General features: G+C 46.8%; 1 protein-coding gene and 1 long non-coding RNA gene across 22 annotated transcripts in view; one reads left to right on the forward strand and one right to left on the reverse strand.

Annotated features, from left to right (window-relative positions):
* The first annotated feature begins 3,728 nt into the window (after window positions 1-3,728).
* LOC137461962 (uncharacterized) lies at window positions 3,729-16,356 on the forward strand. Of its 2 annotated transcripts, none has more exons than XR_010993542.1 (3): window positions 3,729-7,570; window positions 9,475-10,431; window positions 11,953-16,356. It is a non-coding gene; the product is annotated as an uncharacterized lncRNA (long non-coding RNA). The 2 variants fall into 2 exon arrangements; XR_010993541.1 differs by having other exon boundaries at window positions 13,942-16,356.
* Window positions 8,571-19,554, reverse strand: part of EIF4G3 (eukaryotic translation initiation factor 4 gamma 3) — a 143,799-nt gene continuing 132,815 nt past the window's right edge. For 18 of the 20 annotated variants that reach the window (XM_068171832.1, XM_068171831.1, XM_068171830.1 and 15 more), the window contains 8 exons: window positions 19,327-19,499; window positions 17,151-17,276; window positions 16,036-16,117; window positions 14,149-14,247; window positions 13,165-13,311; window positions 11,991-12,072; window positions 10,521-10,667; window positions 8,571-9,620 (listed from right to left, as the gene is read on the reverse strand). In XM_068171832.1, coding sequence (XP_068027933.1) covers window positions 9,439-9,620; window positions 10,521-10,667; window positions 11,991-12,072; window positions 13,165-13,311; window positions 14,149-14,247; window positions 16,036-16,117; window positions 17,151-17,276; window positions 19,327-19,499 — 1,038 coding nt within the window. In that variant the 3' untranslated portion in view covers window positions 8,571-9,438. Of the gene's footprint in view, window positions 9,621-10,520; window positions 10,668-11,990; window positions 12,073-13,164; window positions 13,312-14,148; window positions 14,248-15,594; window positions 15,813-16,035; window positions 16,118-17,150; window positions 17,277-19,326; window positions 19,500-19,554 lie in introns of those variants that run through there. The other 2 variants (XR_010993537.1, XR_010993538.1) reach the window with 2 other exon arrangements.

Here is a 19,554-nt window from a genome sequence, read left to right on the forward strand (position 1 = left end):
CTCTTCCCATCTGTGCTTTTACAATTTGAAGACCATATGGGCACTTACCCATTTATTTGGGCACTTTTATCCCTGCTGTGATGGGAAACCCCTCTGTGAGCACATTTAGAAGCATTTACACCATTCAAAGCACTGCAGAGGTGTCTTATTTCTACAGTAATGCCTGTTTCTTGTCCAAGCTTTTCCCAACTCTTTCCCCCGTAGGTCACTACTCTAAGTTGACTACACCTGAGAATGTCACCTTCTAAAGGCTTGTGAGCAAAGCCTGGCCCTGTTCAGTCTCTTCCACTCCAGATGATCGCTGTGATGTGGAGCCGAGCAGCCCTGGGAGCGCCGCAGACAGATGGCTCCACTTTGCTGAACATTCCTGTCTTGCCTGTGAGTGTAAAACGAGCCCTGTGCAACTGCAGAAAAATGTGTTCTTTGGCTTTTTTCCCCCTGCGGTGCCTCTCTGGCAGGAGGGGAAGGTAGAGCAGAGGGGGAGAAGAGGGAATGTGCTCCTTTACTACTGAGTTTTAAGACACCAAGAAGGAAAAGATGGAATCAGACCAGCAGCTCTCCCTTTGCCCACTGCAAGAATGTGCCCCAGCACCTGTGTTGGCTGAGCCACTCCACAAGTGGAGGAGAAAAGCTGTTGTTGTCTCCTTCTCTGGTTTTTACCTCCAAATCCATCCCAGAGGGGAAAAGCAGACCCTTCACATTCCTTACAGCCACACTGCGGGACCACAACCCACTGCTCTGTCTCCTCTGCTCCGCTTTTTGGGCAGGTTTGTGTCATGTGTGTCCCTTTTCCTGTTCCCACGGGAATGAAGCAGTGGGGAGCTCAGAGCCAGCACAGGAGGAAGGAACAGGGAAATCCATGGCCAGGGAATCAGACTGCAGCAGGGAGCTGCTGCCAGAGTTATGTGTGATGGTGTCAAGCACCATCACTGTCAGGAATATTTCTAATAAGGATTCACTTTTGGTAAGTACTGAGCACTGTTAATAAGTCCTAAGCCTTCTCAATACCTTTCTTGCCTGCAGGTGGCATGGACTAGTAAGATTCCAGCTGTTTTTTTCCTTGAAAATAATTTCATTTGCTTCCACCTTGCTGTCCCTTAGAGCTCTCCTGAGCCTCCCCACAGCTTTGGGCTTGGGCTGTGCTGCTTGCAGATCATCCAGACACGTTGCTTTTGTTCCCAAGGAGTCACTGTACAATTTGCACTCAAGGGTTTTACTGTTTCCACCCAGCGTCCAGAGCAATGCCACTTGTTGTTCTTGTCCTAGAAACATGGAACCTCTTGTGTTTCTGATTTAGATACAGTTTTGAATTATGTTTTAAATCTGCCCATGGAAACTTCATTCCAAGGGTTATTGTGTTGACTTTTTTACCCTATACCAACTCACATTTCCCCCAGTTTGCCACATTTTTTATTTAAAGTGAAGACTTTTGAATTTAATAAGCACCCTTCTGTGAGGCTTAACATCTATCTGCCACATGATTATTACCTTTACTACCTCTGTCAAACTGTGCACCTGCTGAAATCATCTTCTGCCAATACATTCTCCATCCTGCTGTGTCTCTGTTGCCAAATGTTTCAACGTTGACCTGCAGCTCCAAACTTCAGCTCTGAATACATTCAGGCCTTGCCTCTGGTGTTGTCACCCCAAGTTTTTGTCGATTTTCTGCCTTTCCACTTTTACCTCAGCTTTTACATTTATATTAGGAAGCCTTTTATCCCCTTCTGACCTGCAGTCTACCTGGCTCAGGGAGAATTTGAGTCTTTTTTCCAGCCCAGCCCATGTCTAGTCACCACCAGACTGGGAAGCTCTTCCCTGTCACTCTGCTCTTTCATCCCTAAAACTCCATGTTCTGCTGCTGCTTCTTCAGCTTCTTGTGCTTTGAAAATCAAATCTAATATCATATATACACACAATCCAGTATTCCCTGAGAAGGTCTTTACCTTCAGATCTCATTAAGCCTGAATATGTATCTAAGGGGGTTGTTTTGGTTCTGTGCCCAGCCATGAGGGGATGGTCGCTGCTCTCTTCAGCTCGACCCTGTGTATCTGCACAGGGAATGATGCCAAGCACAACAATCCCATAACCATCACTGAACCAAACATTTAATTCATGTAGGTCTCTCACTTGCTGAGCCACACACAAACTTCCAGAGGCTTTCTGCCCATGGCAAAATAAGCATTACACAAGGAGCTGTCACATGGTGGTGTCACCCTTCCTGCAGACACACATAATTCTTGTCTCTATGCCTGAGCTGCTTTTTTAGTTCTACTTTACTTATTGAGAGAATTTTTTTCCCTTTTACATGTCCTGTAGAAATAGGCACTTTTAGTCCTTTAAACTGGAATTTTCCACTTTGTTGCTGATTCACTTCACCAAAGACATCTCTAATGATCACCAGAACAACTCACAATTCTCTTCCAAGTCATCTTTACTTTTTTTCAGCTGCAGTCTTACTGTCATCCCTGTAGCTTCTTTAATTCTATGCAAAAATCACTCATTTTCTGCTTTCAACCCCAAAATGCATATTCTCTGCCTCTTCATGACTTTCAAGATATTACTTTTGATTTCTTTATTTCTTATCAGCTTCCTAATAATTAGTTCTCCATACTTTTCCCAGTGTCACTCTTCACCATCTCTCAGCTGGTCTCCCTTGCTGCCTCTCTCACACTTACCCTTAAGGTTCTACTTCCTTGTCTTTTCTTTATCATTTCCCCCTTTCCAAGGGGTATCCCATTCCTCTATGCATTTTCAAAGCAAACAACCCATTTTTTACATCAGATCTAGCAAGTGAATAAAAACACACTTAAACACACTGAAGTTGATTTCATTCTGGAGCAAGTGTAGAATAGAAACACCGCTGGAGCCAACAGGAATTTGGAGCAGGAAAATGTTATGGACTGAGCAGCCTCCACAGGCTGCTGCTTTTCTGGAAACACCCTAATTTGAGATAGATCCTGGGTGCTGTCATCACTGGAGGATCAGGGGCTGGAAGTTGTGATTCTTTTTCTACACTACTTTTGGCATTACAGTAATGACTGATTTTACCCAAAGCAGGCACATGAAGTGACACCTTCACTAAGCAAGGAGCAGCTGAAGGCCACCAACTCAACACTGCACACAGGGACAGCTCTCCCAAAGCCACATATCCCCACAGTTAAGAGATCTGGCAGTGAGAATTTCCTTAACTCTGAACCAAACAGTGTTTTGGATGAAAACCAGCCGCAGCAGGGGCTGCTCCCCTCACCTGGACAGGCAGTAACTTGCTGCCAGATCTTCTGGCTGGAATGGTTTTGCAGCCACAAAAGCTCCTTTTTGGCTGCCTCATGTGCACTGCACACCCCTGCCATAAGCAGCCTGGCTGGACTGCGGCCTCTGCGGCGTACAAGAGCAATGCCATACCTGTGAGCCTTGCTGGGAAGACAACTGAGCAGGAATTTAAAGCTTTTTTGTGATGGCTTTTGCTGGAAGAGCTCTGGAGCTGGCTCACTTGTTGCTCTGTGGAAAATCTTGTCAATTGGCTTTTCTTCACGATGTCTCAGCTGCAGCTCAGGCTTCTGCTCAGAACATCCACCTTGTGATGCTGCAGGAGGCTGGGAGAATCAGATGCATTTCCTTGGAGAAAGATAAAACACTCAACTCCCGTTTTGCAGGGATGAGTGAAATTCCCTGTGTTTATGATCCTGGTGTATGAGAACACCCCGGGCAGGACAGAGCTGGGACTGAGTCCATGTCCATGAATTCGTGCAGTGGTGGTCCCGAGTGCCTGCTCCCTTCATGGGAGTGATTCCCTACACTCTCACACAAGTGGGAAATGGCCAGCACCAATGGATTATTCACTCCATGCCATCTGTAATGTCACAGAACATTTGCATCAGGTGTTATTTCAGAACAGCTCACCCTGCAGTGCTGAAATGACCCATTTTCCTTCACAGGTGAGACCTGAATGCACCAGCTGCATCTGCCAAGATGATCTTTGCAGCTCCTTTCCAGCTGTTCTCCAAAATGCTGTGATAAACCACTTCTAACAGGGCTTTGCTCCCCACTCACTAATGCTTTGTACCCTGGGAGCTTAGTAAAACTCTTATGGTAACATCTGCCATTCATTCTTGCAGGGGGCTGCAACAGGACAGCCAAGAGCTCTCCCCTCACTCAGTAACATTGACATTTCCCTACCAACAGCATCCACTGCCTTCCTCACGCCTACTCTCCTTTCCCATTTGCAACCACAGCATATCCATCCCTGCAGCTGGGCCAGCAACTTGGACAAATTCCCCTATGGAAAGGACTGAATGGAGTGGGAGCTGGTTTTATTCCTGTTGCCGTTTCAGCACAATTTAGCAGCTGGAAACGAGAAAGAGAAGCTGGTGCCACATGACAAAGCTTTTCACAGTCAGCATCCCTACAGCAGCATTTAAAGAAGTAGGAGTTATTTCAGCAAACAACAGCTTCACAATACCTCATCAAAGGTGGCAAATGGAGCCCCTTGAAAAGCAGAAGGGTAGACAACCTCAGGTTTCCTCAGATACTGTGATTTAGTCACGCTGCTGGAAGCTGAGTTAATCAATCTTTTGCTGCTGTTCTTTGCCCATTGCTGGTTTTCCTCCAATGGAAACCAGGTTGTCTATCCGAGGACAGCCAAGCAGGATCCTCTGGGCTGAAGCCTCATGGTCCCCAGGCTCCACCTTACAGTTGTTGCAGGTTGCACATGGCCCCAGGCACAACAAACCTGGAGTTTCTGTCAGCATGTGGGGCCTTGTGCAAACCTCGGGGCTGGCACCTCATGAAAAGCCAGTGGTGTGTGAAGAGCTCAGGCTCCTGCTGGTGCTGCTTGGCTTCAGATACTGCTCAGCTGGCAGCTTCCAGGCCAACACCTCCCAAAGAGCAGAAAGGCCGAGTTCCAGTTCCCAGCCTGACTGGGAGAAGCAGGAGCTCAGAGCACTTGCCAGCCCAAACACTTCCCAGTGGATTCACCCCCAGGTTAGAGCGCAGCATTCCTGGCCCAACTCCAACCACGCAGCATCTCACCCTCACATATGACCTGCAGCCAGCAGCCAGCTCTCCTACAGGTGGTTCAGTGCCTCAGGGCCAGGGCTGTTGGATCTAAGGGCACAAAAGCATTCTGGAGAGGTCTGATTTTGAGCTTCCTGCCCCCAAACTTAAACCCTCTAAAATCTGTGGAAGAAATCAAGCATACAGGCCTAGCTAACAGCTTCTCTGCTCTGCCCAGGACACTTCTGACAAAGCAGCCAGGGGCATCTACCAAAAACTCATAATGGGACCAAATGCAGCAGAACAACCACAGCCACCCTCTGGCAATGAGATACCAAAATCTGCATTTGTCTTTAAATGTTTTCAGAATGCTTAGCAAGTTAAGGGGACTTTTGTTTGACCCTGTTTCTCCTTTATCAGTAAAAATGGGTTGAAAGAAGAGCTCTGTGGGTCACAGCAACAACTGCTCTAAGTTACTACTGGATTAAACCTGCCTTGTGCACACTAAAGACCATCCCTGCAGAGGAATCCCTTCTCCTGAGCCTCTCCTGCCACGTGGCCTATCACATCCTGCACCATCCTGCACCAGGGAGGGCTGATCCCAGGCAAAATAAAACTCAGAAGCTGGACTCCATCATCCTGATGGGTCCCTTCCAACCCAGCATATTCTAGGAATCTATGAAAAGACACTTCCATACACCAAGATCTGCTCCTGGACCTGAGGCTTTTTTGGAAAATAAGGTAAAACCTGAACATGTTGACATAAGCTGAGAGCACAGCATCTAGGAACAGTGTATTTCCTGACCTCATTCCCAGAAATGGCTGACCTCATTCTGAAAACCCTTTCCTAGAAAGAAACCAGCCTTAGGCAGACACCTGGCCTGAAAATGTGCTGTTTGGTGGCTTCAGGTTAGGGGACATTCTCAGTAATAGAGGGATGTCAGCAATGCATCTACTTGCCTGTGCTTCTGACAGTGCCCCAGCCTTGGGAAAAGAAGGGTTCCCAGCAGCAGAAATGGTTCTAATGCCACTCTTCCATGCTGAGCTGTGTTAATCCCCTGCCACATTCAGGAGCCTGCACACAAGGTGTGTTTCAAGAGTAGGAGAAAAAACCTCAGCATAACCTGCAGTATTCTTGGTGTAAACCTGCTGCCCTCCCTGCTGAGGCTTTGCTGTAACGCTGGGCCAGTGACCACAGCTCATCTCACTTACACAGAATGAGGCTCCTGCAAATCGCATTCCACGGGAATCTGTTTTAATTAGTAATTCCCTTTTCTATTTCATATATCTTACAAGTTTTTTGTATTTTAACACCCTTCACAATAAACTGGTTCCAAAGATCTTTCATGAGCCGCATCCTGAGGAGCCACAACCACCTGCAAACCTGTGCTGATCTAGAAGGAAACTGGAAAGCAACTGGGTGCAGTAAATGCACGGCAAAGATCACAAGAGGAGCAGAGGAAGGAGTCAGGAGTTCTGCTCCTTGCAGTGACTTTGTTGGGAAGCTGAAACTTCAGGTGACACAGCCACAGCTGGAAACCTCGAGGCCTTGTGCATAAACTGCTCACAGCATCCAGTGTGCATCTGAACTGATTTGACTTCAGAGAAGCCAAAACCTGCCATGCTGCAAACCCAGCTTTGGGTGATTCTGAAAAACCCCTCATGAAAATCTCTGAGAAGACCCTTCCTGGCCTTTACAGGACACTAACAGGGCAAGTTCTCACCCCCTGGAATGTCATTAAAGGCTCTAACAAAAAGGGGAAAGATTTTCTCACCTCACCTCTACCCACCTGCTGGCAATTCCCATTCCCTCCAGCCAGTGGTTTTCCAGCTCTTTCAGCCAGAAGGTTCAAGCTCCCCAGACAGACTTCCCAGCCCTGACACACTGGATTCACTGGGTTATTCACAGGCTCTGCAGCAAGTCTGTCCTTTCCAATCCAAGGCAGTGAGAGAGAAATCCGTCCTTGCATGGCTCTGCTGTTGCACACTCATGTTCCCAGCAGGCTCTGCCACTGCCCACCCTGAGAGGAATTCCATCATTTGCCCACACCGACTTGGCAATATTTACCCTTATTTACATACAAACTGGCATTCATTTAATTCAACAATTGAACTGCTACAAACCACCATGTACCGCTCAAAAAAATGCCTTTTGGAAGAAGAATACCCACAGGACCTTCTGCAGAGGTGTAACAGACACCCCTGGAGCCCTGGTGGGTGGGGGTTCCGTGGGGACAGACCTTTTGGAGACCTTGAGAGCCCATCCAAACCTCTGGGCCCAACGCTGAGGCACCACTGGATGTGGTACATGCAGATACATGAGCATACAGTAACGGTGAGAATATTTTTTTTTCTTTTTTTTTTTTTTTAACAAAACTTCAGAGAGAAGTGTTTTATTGTTACTAAAAAAAAAAAAAAATAACCAAACAATGCTCTAGTGTTTTAGGCCATGGATTCTCTAGCTCAGATTCATGGGGTGGAACACGTTTTAACAGGGAAAGTGTCTCATGGACCTCTCCCCTCTGGCCACAACCAGGCACCTCCTCCCTTCCCCGTGGTGATCAAATCACATCCTCAGGCAAGTACAGCAATTGTTTACATGTAAAAGTAAGATTAGGAAAGTAATGTATTTGCAGCCTTTCTTCCCTTTTTTTTTTTTGTTTCTTTTTGTTGTTGGGTTTTGTTGTTGTTGTTGCTTTTTTTTTTTTTAAGAAGTGATTTAGCAGCTGGAAAGAAAAAGACAGCATCATGTGAGCAGTCAGTGCTGCAGACACCCCCAGCAAATGCTCCACAGGTTACTCACGGTCCATGGCCCACAGTTCACAAACCACATTTCAGGGCTTCCCCAGCTTTGCAGAGTCCTTGATGGCAGGTGCTTCTCACAGTGAGAGCCAGCGGGTCACCTTGGGTGGCTGCAGACACACTGTCCTCAGCAGCAGCTGGGTCTGGAGCAGCAGCCCGGGTCCCGCTGGGCACGGGAAGGGCTCCCAGGGCTGCGGCCGTGCCCCGGCCGCGCTGGCCCCAGCACTCGGAGCGGGCGGGCAGCGCCGCTCCTCCGTCCTGCACCCTTCCCTGGCGCTGGGCGGTCGGATCTCGGCTCTCACAGCTGCGGCCTCCGGAGCTGCCAGGGTCACAAGTCCCCGGATGATGCCACTGATCCAAGTCACACGAGACACGGCTGGAGAAACCCAGCTGGGGTCGGGCACCGTCTGCCCTGAGGCCACGTCCCAGCCTCGGGAACCGACTGCTCCCGCTGGGCCCCGCAGCCACTGGCTGCTCCTTGGCCAGGGAGTTTCTCGGCACAACAGCATCCCCTTCTTTCGTTTTTTCCTTTTTTTTTAAACAACAATTGCTCTCACCCTTCATTTTTGGTAGTCACACATACAGACACACACTATATGTACACAATTTGAGCCCGAGGACCTACGGCATGCCAAGGAAGCCAGCACCGCTCAGGATGGTGCACACATTCAGCAGCTGTCAAAGGAGAAGTCGTTTTACTTTCTTTTAAACTTGCAATGTTTGTCTTTATTTTGTTCTTTATATTTTGAAAGTGAAAAGAAATAGTATTGAGTCAATTTCTTTCTTTTTTTTTTTTTTTTTTTTTTTTAAATATTTGTTCTATGTATTTACAAGCCTTAAAGTTGCTCTAAAGGTTCTCAAAGTATCACTAGTACTTTTTTCCCCGGGGTAGCACGGTTTTCAATGAGTTATTTTCGGAGCACTCTGGTCCTCAGCGGTTTTCTCAAATGCATTTTCCTTCCGATCCAAGGTTATGTATGGTTTGATTACTATTTTCTTTTTAAATTTCTGAAGCAAGCTGAGAGGCAGGCAGAAAAATCTGATGACAATAAAAAAAAAATTGATCTTGTCCTCATCTAGCTCACCCCAACCCCCTTCAAAGTTTTGTTGATTTATCATGCTTTGAAACAAAACTGAGGTGCGTATGAAGGGGAGGGAAATTTATTTCTCTGCTTTTGTTCTATTATACAATTTGTTTACAGAAACTGCAAATTTAAAAATTACACTGGCATTTGCAGTCCTTAAAATAATAAATTAGAAGTTTTCAACTTGTTTTTGTTTTTGCTAAACAGATTTGTTTTGCCGTGTGTTTTCCTAAGTACGAGTCCTTGTTTAAAAAGAAAAGAAAAAGATTAAAACAGAAAATATTTTCTATAAATAATACATGTATTTTGGTTTAGTGCTCCCGCCCTCAGGTTTGAAGTTTACTTTTGTGGGTTTGTTTTCAAGTACCTTTTTGCCTCCATGATCACCTCGGTGTTTATCGGGTTTTACCTCTCCCACTCGTGCGTGTGTGGGGCAAGGGGGGTCTGCGAGAGAGAATTGGCCTTGCTGCACTGTGATTGGCGAAGACGTGAAACTTTTTAAAAAAATACTTAAATTGTTTCTTTTTTGTTTGTTTGTTTTAAATCTGTATTTTAAGTTTTAATTATCCTCTGACTCCTCTTCGGCCTCCCGTAGCCACGTGAAGAACGCCGTGACAGATTTTAGCGCTACTCCTTTCCCGTTCTGCTCCGCTGGGTCCTTGCTGCTTTCCCACTTGTAGAAGGCATCCTCCGAAATGACCTCCTCGTCATACAGGCAATCAAAAAACATCCGCAACAAATCTGCAGTAATGGAATAAAGGCAGGGAACATCTGTCAGCTCTGCTGCGCACAGAGGCGGCTGCAGATAAGGGGATTAACGCGACCTCTTGCCACGGGAGATGGAGAGACAAGGAAAGCACAGGGCTCTTACTCAGTTATTGCTTCTGGCTGCTCACACTCGGGTGAGGGGGAAACCGACCCCTCTGACACTGTCAGAGAAGAGGGAAAGCTGGGAAAGCAGCTGTGGGAATATGTTATCTGGAGATTGGCTGGCAAGCAGGACCCACAGCAGCCCATCTCCTCTGCAAAACACATCTGGATTCCCTCCAACCCCAGATTTTTGTGGCTCATCAGGAGAGATAATGCCCAACTAATGTCATAAAGTGCACTAAGGATGATCATGTTGAATGTTTTGAGGGACTCCTGGATTTTGTGCTGCAGATTCCCTGGGAATCCCTGTTTCTTTGGTTACTCCCTTGCCTCTTGTCCCACAAGGGTTTTCTGTAGCATCTCTGGGACAAAACTCATCAGTTGACCAACTCATTTTATTGCCTCCAAGCCCACAGACATCTGGAGTAGCAATGCAATAACAACACCCATGCTCTCACATGCCCAGGTACTGCAAACTCAACAGATTACTTTTTACTGCTCTTTTTTTGCTCTCTTTTTATCAACAGGTTTGTCCTTCCTTCTCTGTGGCTGCTCACAGGAGCAACCACAAGAAGAGCCGGCCTCTGGCCAAGCATTTGGGAACCTGAGCTGCTCATAAAATCTGGGATCAGGACAAGCTGAACCCACCCACACCAGCTTCTCTCATCTGCTACCTACAAAGGTAAGGAAAAGTACATCTTCTTCCTGTCTCCCACAGAACCCCCCTGCCCTTATGCGGGCTCAAATCCCCAGCACGGAGGCAACACTTACTAGGAGGTTGATCAAGTTTTACTATTGATGCTTGTAGTGCATAAAGTGCTTGTAGTTCCTTCTCTGTGTCTGAGTCCAGGTACTTGAGTAAGATGGGCACTCTCTGTTTGATAACAGCAGTGTCCACTCGGAAGCTAGAAGAGTCCGCTGAGGGGAACAGGAGAAAGCAGGGTCAGCCTGGCACACGGCAACAGGGACAGGTCCTTGACTGCCTTTACTAATGCAAAGAGCAATCACAAACACAGAGTAGAGTGGAGAGAAAAGGAGGATGAGAAGCAACAGGAAGTATTTTTGGTTAATGGCTATTTCTGGAAGTTTGGTCCTTACAGTTCCTCAAGTACACTGCCTGCAGTGACCCCAGTTCTAATACACACAGAAACAGCACAACCTTGCTTTGCAGTGCAAATTGTGTCTCCAAAGGCATTTAGAAGGTTAGAAGGTTTTTAGAGAATTCTTTTTTTTTCTAAAAATACCAGGGCAGAAACAGAATCATACGTTGCACATGATATAGGAAATAGTGAATGCACAAAAATATGCATTAGAAGTCCATCAGCCACAAGGATGAATTATTCAGCAGCTTTCACGTACATCATGCAACCCAATTAAGTGATATTTTGAAAACAAAAGAAAAAAACTCAGAGGCAAGGTCAAAATTTAAACCAGAGGATGATTTTCCTTACACAACAGGGAACCCTTAGGCATTGGGAATGAAGTCCTGTGTCGTGTCTCTGTTAACACTAGGTGGCACGAGCAAGGTTCTGCTCCCAGAGAGAGGAAGGAGCTGGCCTGTCCCTCCCCTCCGTTCTCTCCCCCAGATCACAGCTCAGAGCAGAACCAGACCCTTTACAAGCACCACTTTTTGTTGTGCCAGATGCCAACAGTAAAGCTAAAGAAAACCAAGTAAATTGAGCAGATGTTTCTGGCTGCAGTGCTTTACTCAACCCCCCTGAGGGTCTGAGGCTCACGTGTGTGAGTTGAGAGCCCTCCCTTCCCTGTGTTTCCAGCTGTACAGTCAGACAATCCACATAAAACTGAAACTTTGGATATAAAACTCTTCCAAGCCTGAGCCCCAGACTGGCTTTGTCCCACAGCCCACGCGGGGGTGCCCACGCATCTTTGCTGACACAGGAGTGGATAAGTTAATTCCTTTAATGATGATCTCAGTCATTTCCACCTTTGTTAAGAAAATCAACAAACAACCTGGCATTTCCCACACTGTCTGAGACCCCTGCTCACACAAGGTCACTGGGACACACCAGGGTCACCTCAGGAACACCATACCTGGCAAAGCGCCCGGCTGCCACGTGGGGAAGGGACACCCTGCTCTTGGGCACAATTCCAAATGATGGAAAAGCCTCAGTGTGTGACAAAACATAGCCTTGGCCAAGGAAATATGATATAAACCTCAAAAATACCAAATAATTCTTTGCAGGTTTGGTTTGTGTGGTGTTTACACTGCAAGTTACTCACCTATAATAGCTGCTTTACAAACTGCTGTCATTAAAGCTCTAAGGAATGTAGGTGAGCTCATCTGGCTTTCATCTAGATTAGCCTGGAATCAAGAGTAAAGGGGCCAGTTAAAAACACGGCGCTGCAGGACTGCAAAACTCCAGTGCTGAAGCTGGCAGCAAGTCCAGGCTCAGCTGCAGCTGTGGCACAAGCCCAGCTCACCCCTGCAACACTCGGCTTCCCCACTCCCTCCTTGGAACTCCCTCAGGGACATCAGCAGGCAACTCCAGCTCCCATGGGATCCACTGAGCGCCTCCTGCAAGGAGCTGTCTGCCTGCAGAACCAAACCAGCCACGCTGGGCTCCTGCAACGCCCTCACACAGTCTCAAAGAGTTTTAGGCTTTTCCAACAAACTTTACGGCGTGCTCCTTGGGTGGAGATTGTTTGCTTTGTGAAAGAAATTCAGGGAATGGCTGTGGAAACTGTCCAAGGCTCCAGAGAGCCGGTGGGTGATCCCAGATTTTCAGTGCTGCTTTCATTCCACTCTCAACTCCTCTAACAGCAGTGGAAAAATGACATTTTTAACACATTGCTCTGCCATAGAAATAACTGAACTGAAGCTGACCAAGATTTAGTATAAGCACGGATGTAAATGCATCGGTTGAGTATAATTTCAGACACTAAACATCTGAGTTAAAGAAGGCAGCCAGAGACTGAGAGCAAAGACCAGAGGGTTGACAGGCCTTTTCCTCTTTTTTTTCTTTATTTTAATTTTCTCTTCCAGTGCCTGGCCCAGTCCACTGGGAAAGGTGCTCTCAGTGATTGCCCAGGGTGTTTTTACAGTGGGAAATTTGGAGAGGTCACGTTGGAAAAATGTAGTGAGAAACTTCTCTTCCCTATTTTATGAAGAAACTATGTAGCAGTGTACGTCTAAAATGTACTAAGTGTCAGAAGCAGGATATTCAGGGTCAGAAAGTCTACAGTATTTAAAAGGCTACACAGTTAATATGGCTAAAAGCCTTCCTTCCTGAAACTCACTCTTAAATACTGATTATATTTTAGATTTTAATTCTTTGGAAGTGTTGATTGCACAGACCAAATCCTCGCAGTGTTCCCTACCCTGACATGTTCAGACCAGAACGTATTTACAAAAGCAGTTAAACAGTCTGCAGGGAGGGTGAAAATCTCTTTGTACCTCTACCCAATCAAAGATTTGTTCATCATTCGCCTTGTCCTCAACAATGAGTTTTTCCAGCTGCTTGTTCAGCTCTTCTGCAGACAGTTCTTTCTCTGAAAGTGCTTCTGAGGAACTGGAACAGTCAGACTCCGTGAACTCCAACTTCTGCAACACCACACGTGATGATGAGAATTAGTGAAATGTACTTTCCTAGCCTGAATTACACCGGATTGAAGCAGGAAACTGCATTTAATTCTGATTCCTGGCATCTTTCAGCTGCTCAGTTATTGTTACAATATCAACTTTCCCTGTTCCAAAGGTTAGGAAGCATTTTACAAACACATGGGAACTCCATTATCCAGCAAAGACAAGGAGGCACCTCAGGCAGCTCCAGCCCTGCACAGCAGAGCACAAAATCAAGTGTGTGTTGCCTGGCTGGAGCTACAGGGGCTGGAATGCAACAACCAGAGCTGGCACTGGCTCAAAGGAATTGCAGGCAATGCCCCAATTCCTTGAAAACTGTGACAGAAGAGCTGCAGTCCCCTCAGCAAGGCCCAGGCCATGGTAGTAATTTAATTTCCTGCAGCAATCCCAAAGTGCCAGAACAGGGCAGCGGATCACTCAAAGCTCCAAAGGGAGCTTCACCAGCAAGAGGTGAGGTGCCTCCATCAGTCCTGGCTCCCTCCAGGATCATAATCCAAGGTGGGATGAGTGAATAACTCCTACCATTAATTGTGACCCTTCTGCAATTGTCTGCCCTTGCTCCAAAAGTCATTACTGAATGTTTTTTCCCAGCTGGAGAAACAGGTCTCCTAGAGGAAGCCAAGTGACTGGAGATGTGTGTCTGGGAGCAGCAGGGACAGGCTTTCCTCCCTGTACTTTCAGGTAGTGCTGAAATCTACCCCAACGTGGAGACACTTCACCCCATATTCCAACTGCACATACGAATGGGACGGAAGAGGATGAAGAAATGGGATGATCAAAGAAATTATCTGAACTCACCTGTTCCATGAGAAAGGTATGTACATCCTCCCCTTCGGGCAAGTAGTCCTTCCAACTGAGGCCAGACTCCCTCCATAAGGCTCCCACTTTCTTATGGCTCTGAAACACAAGCAGTTTGTCCATTTAAAGAGCTGAGGGACACTCTGGGAACTCACAGGGGCCGGAATGGTGCAGCTGTGTCAGGAGGAATAAAGGACAGTTCAGCCACCCAACAAACGGCCGGCAATGAGTGAGAGCATCTGGAGACCCCGTGCAAGAGAAACCACATGTGCAATCCCCCCGGGAACGCACATCTTCTCAGGTGGGCAACGCCTCGTGACGGGCAATGGGCAAGGCAGAAGTGACACGGGGGGTTCGCAGCGAGCTCCGAGGTCACCCAGGAGCAGTGACACGTGGAACAGGGCACCTTCCCACGGCTGACTCAGACCCTTCTCCTGCTTTCTCCGTCACTCACACTCCCTTGCCTTGACAGTAAGGCTCTGGCAAACTGCTCCTTAGAGAAAACTCCTCATTTACACAGCTGTTTCCTGCGCAGAGACCAAGCCTCAAATTCAGGCACATAATCCCAAATTCTCTCTTCAGTTCCTAGAGTTCATGCAAACCTTGAGAGCAGTGCCTCTGAGCACAGACAGTTCAGCCTTTTGCAGCCTCTAATGTCACACTGACCTTTGAGCCTCCTGCCTCAGAGAGCACAGTTCTGACACACACAGTTCTGACAAGAATAAAAATGCTGAGCACAACCGGCTCTTTTCACCCAAATGCTTTGCCAGAGTTTCACCTTACAGCACCTGCTCACAGGAGATCACTGAGTACCTAAGTCAAGCTGAGAAATGCTGCCTGATTTGAAGTTTACAAAGCAGATCACAATTTTCAGTTTACAATACAGGTTGTTAAGAGCCAACTGTGCATAGTTCCTGCTCTGATCCACCAAGATCTGGATTAGATGGCTGATGTTACACTGAAATACCAGAGTCCAAGTCTTGGCCTGGACAAGATCTGATCAGAAAGCTGTGGCAGAAACAGAGACCCAAGGCTGTGCTTCCACACCCAGAGCACAGCAGCTTTTCTTTCACAGAATAGTTTAAAAAAAAAAAAACAGAAGTCAACTGTCCAAACAAGCACAAGACTAAATAAAATAAATAAATAAATAAGTAAAAAGCCACTCTTTGCACTGTTGGACTGAAATGCTCCTGGAACATTCATACTTGAATGCATGCTTGGAAAAAAAAAAAAAAAAGGCAAGTGAGGGATTTTACAGGGTTGGAAATAGACACTATCCAAAGTGCAGGATTCAGCTGGATCAAAAAAAAAAAAAAAAAATTGACAAAAATGGAGATGAGTTATAGGGAAACCACCAAACTGGTTGGACACGCAGCTGTGAGGTGTGAAAGAGAGCTCTCGGAGTCACGGGGTGAGGAGGTGTCACTACCCCAGTGCTGGGTGAACCTCAAGAGTCGGCAGGTTTAGTTTGGATAAGCACACAGCAGTCTGAGGCCATCGGGAGCTTATCCGAACCCTGAGAACCTCTCCGGTCTGCAAGAACAGTTCTCTCGCAAGATTCCCGGCACTTGCTGCTTCTGGTCAGCCCAGAAATCCCTTGAGCATGTCCCTCTTGCAGTATTTCAGCACTCTAAGCTTCTGGGAGAAGCCAGGTGCAAAGGTACCTGCAAAAGGGAAAAGTGATGAGAAAACAAAAAGTTAACTCAACTTTTTGGAACCTTGTAAGGCTTGGTTGGAAACTGGGGGTGCGAGGCAGGTTTCCTAAATTATCTGGACTGGCTGGCCCATCCCTAAATGTCCTCACGTGGGAATGGTGAAGGTTTCATGCATGAACACGGGCGCTGCATCCACTCCTCCCTCTGGAGGACAGGAGCACGGGGCACTCACCATTTGTTTGCATAGAAGGTGCAAGATTTCAGCAAGCAAGACACCGGCTCTTCCCACAGGAAGCAAGGGTTTGCTAAATTCTCTAGAATGAAAGAAAAACAGGCGTTTTCCCCGTTATAATTCGTATTTGGAATGCAAATCCACGGGTAGGGATCAAACTGAGGCAGGAAATCACCTTTAACTTCTGCCAGGGAGGAAGGATTTGATTAATCCAGCACTGTTGATAAAACACTTAGTGATGCAGTGACCTTGTCACAACAGGGCTGATTACAAAGACTTGAATTTTACATCCAAAAATATGTTATATTTATGTCAAATCCACACATTTTTGTGGGATGCTGCACTTGGGTAGACTTGGAAAAGACTGTTATTTTCTTAATGTACTGGTAATAGAAATAAGAACCATTTAACTGGCTCAGTTAATCCCCAAATATGTAAGGAGATACAGAAAATACAGGAATTCTGGTCTAGGAAATGGTTTCTGGTCTTGCAGACAAGGTTTTGTGCCCCTTCAAGGCAGTGCCCAGGTGGTAGAGAAATGGAATCCCATAGTTTGGCCAGGGACACCTTCTACTATGCCAGGCTGCTCCAAGCCCTGTCCAACCTGGCCTTGGACACCTCCAGGGATCCAGGGGCAGCCCCAGCTGCTCTGGGCACCCTGTGCCAGGGCCTGCCCGCCCTCACAGTGGGGGGAGTTTATTCCAAATATCCCACCTAGTCCAGCTCACCCTCACAGGGGGTAATTTATTCCAAATATCCCACCTAACCCAGCCCTCCTTTTGTTACCCTCTGAGCCACGCAGCCCCTCTGCAATACTTCACTCTCTGCAAGTCTAATTCCCAGAGCCTCTGTGCTCCCAAACCTCTCCACTCTACAGCACTGGGGTATTTTGAAGCTCAGCTGAAACAAATAGCAGACTTATAGATAAAACCCTTCTCCGAGGGTGAAAGCACCAAGCTCCCTTCCCAGCACAGCTCTCAGGCTGGTGTGGGCCCCTAAGGATGAGCAACAGCTCTCCTGGGGGAGCTGAGCCTCCAGCACTGCTCATCCTTCACCTACTGACGGGAACCACGCTGAGAAAACACTACAGGCACAGCTGGGAAAGCATCACTTACTGTATAAGTTCTCTCATAGAGATTCCTCCTTCTTTTAACATGGGGGTCACCAACTCAGCCAGGTACAACCAGATATGGGGTATATCTATGGCCATGTCATCCGCCATCTCCAGGGTCTCGGAAAAACTTTGGAAGGAGGAAAACACACCAAGTATTAAATCAAATTTAATTGGAGACATTTGCTTCAAAGAAATCTGCACTTTAAAAATATTTTGTGACATAAAAGAGGAGTGAAGAGAGAGAGGAGTGAGGAGAATCACCAAGGTAACAAAAAACCTATTGACATTTTATGCTTTTGGTACTTCCAAACTGCCACGACTGAATTTCTCCATGCAGTGACAAAGAGAATATGTGGAAAACACACCACCTTTTGCAGATCCAACAGACACATCCAGGAAACCTCCAGTTATAATCATTCTTATATCCCAGTACCCAATCACTTGCTAAACAGTAACATCTATAAAACTAAAAAGCTTTTTTGTCTGTATATATAAACCATCAAGTAAATGAAACCTTAAAAATATCCAAACATTTAGAGAAGGGGGATTCCTAACAGAATTCCAAATGTAAGGTAAACAGTGAAATGTCTGTAAGAGCTCAGTTCAGCAGAGGAGAGTTTCTAACTGCAGCAGGAATTACAGGACTGCTCCCCAGTGATACACTTTCCAGAATGGCTCAAAACTCTTCTTTCCCATCAAACCCTGGCAGGTGGCTTCCCTTCCCATGCCTGGGAAATGGTAATTTTTCTGCTCTCTTGCCATTTCTATCACGGTTTGTTTCTCCCTGAAAACCTTGAAAAGTCCAGTGTCCTGTTTAGTGACTATAAATCCACATTTTCTCTCATGTTTCAAACCAGAAACCATCTCCTTTGCTTCGTTCTTTGCATCCTCCAGCCTTTCTGCAAGAAATTGTTTTCCTGTTGTGCATCTCCCCAGCCATGGGCTGTGACCAGTGTTCATCCTGTGTTCCCTCATTATACTTCTCCTGTGTCTGTAGATGAGGGAGTTTCTGGTGTTCTCCTCAGCACCCACTGAACACCACTTGCCCTTTCCATCATCTTCAGGAGTTGTTTCGCATTGTTTATTCACATTCAGAGCACAGATCCCAATATTTCATCGAGATCCACTTATCCAAACTCCAGGAAGCTCGAGAACAGCTTTAATCACAACACATTTTGGATATGTATCACCTCAAACGAATCCCTCTGACCATCAGTGCTGTGTGGACACAAGAGTATTCCCTGTGGATTTAGATTGTTTCAGCTGTTCCATACAGCTTTGAGCTCAGGCTGCCTAAACCTTTCCTGTGAGCTGGAAGAAGTTCAGGGACAGACACGGGTGCAGGGAGTTTCCTGGCGGAGCAGTCGATGGTACCACAATGACAGGGACTCAGATTAAAGCCAGACAGAGCCAACTCCTCAGAAACTCAGTATACTTCATCTGCTCCTTCACTGCTGCATTTGTGCCTATCCCTGTTTTATCCCTCCTGCGCTGCACCCCAGCGAGGACTGAGTGCCACCAGGGACCTCCAGGGGAACAGGGATTGTTTTAGGACTGGACACCAGGCTGGGAACACAAAACTCAGGGAGCTGAAATGAGCCAGCAGCTGAAACTCAGGTCTCTTGAGGCAGGTCCAAGCCATCTGCTGCATGTTCTCCTCTTCAGCCCCTCGAGGGTTCGGCCGCTCCGGCTGAGGTGTCCTGGGAAGTGGCATGGTGTGGGTGAAGCCTTCTTCCCACTGGGAGAGTGGCTGAGGCTCTGGGTGCACAGGAGCTCAGAGCTGCCAGGTACTGATGTTGTGTGAAGGATTCTGACTGCCTCCTCTTCCAGTTACATTCATGGTTTTGCAAAAGGCAAACAGGGAGAAGTGCAGCACAGAACAGGGATCTGAACACACACGTTCAAACAGACACCTAGAGACCTGCTTCAAAATAAAAGCTGATATGATATAAATATGAACATATTTATGTTCACTAAAGCATCTGAAACACTTAAAAATATATTACGATAGTAATATGCCTTATAAATACACCCAAATGATACAGTCCTTCCAAAGGAATGTGTGGAGAGGGCAGGACACCAAAACAAGGTGGGAGATCATTTCTCCACAGCACAGCATCCATTTGCAAGAAGCACTGAGGAAAAGAATCTGTGGATTCTCTGTGCAGAATACCAACCCCTTGAAGAAATCCTGCTTGCTCAGCTTTCCCGAGTGCACCAGCTGATGTAACAACTGGCCCATGTGATCCCTGGTGATCTGACTCCGCTCCAGCGTGGACTCCACGCCCACGCGCACGAACACAGGCAGCAGGTTCTGGGCACTCAGCTCCTCCACACACTGCATGGCCTCCTGTGGAACGACACACAGCAGTCACTCTCCACTGAAAAGCAGCAAACATGTGGCA

This window comes from Anomalospiza imberbis, chromosome 23, assembly GCF_031753505.1.
Source record: "Anomalospiza imberbis isolate Cuckoo-Finch-1a 21T00152 chromosome 23, ASM3175350v1, whole genome shotgun sequence".
Lineage (NCBI taxonomy): Eukaryota > Metazoa > Chordata > Aves > Passeriformes > Viduidae > Anomalospiza > Anomalospiza imberbis.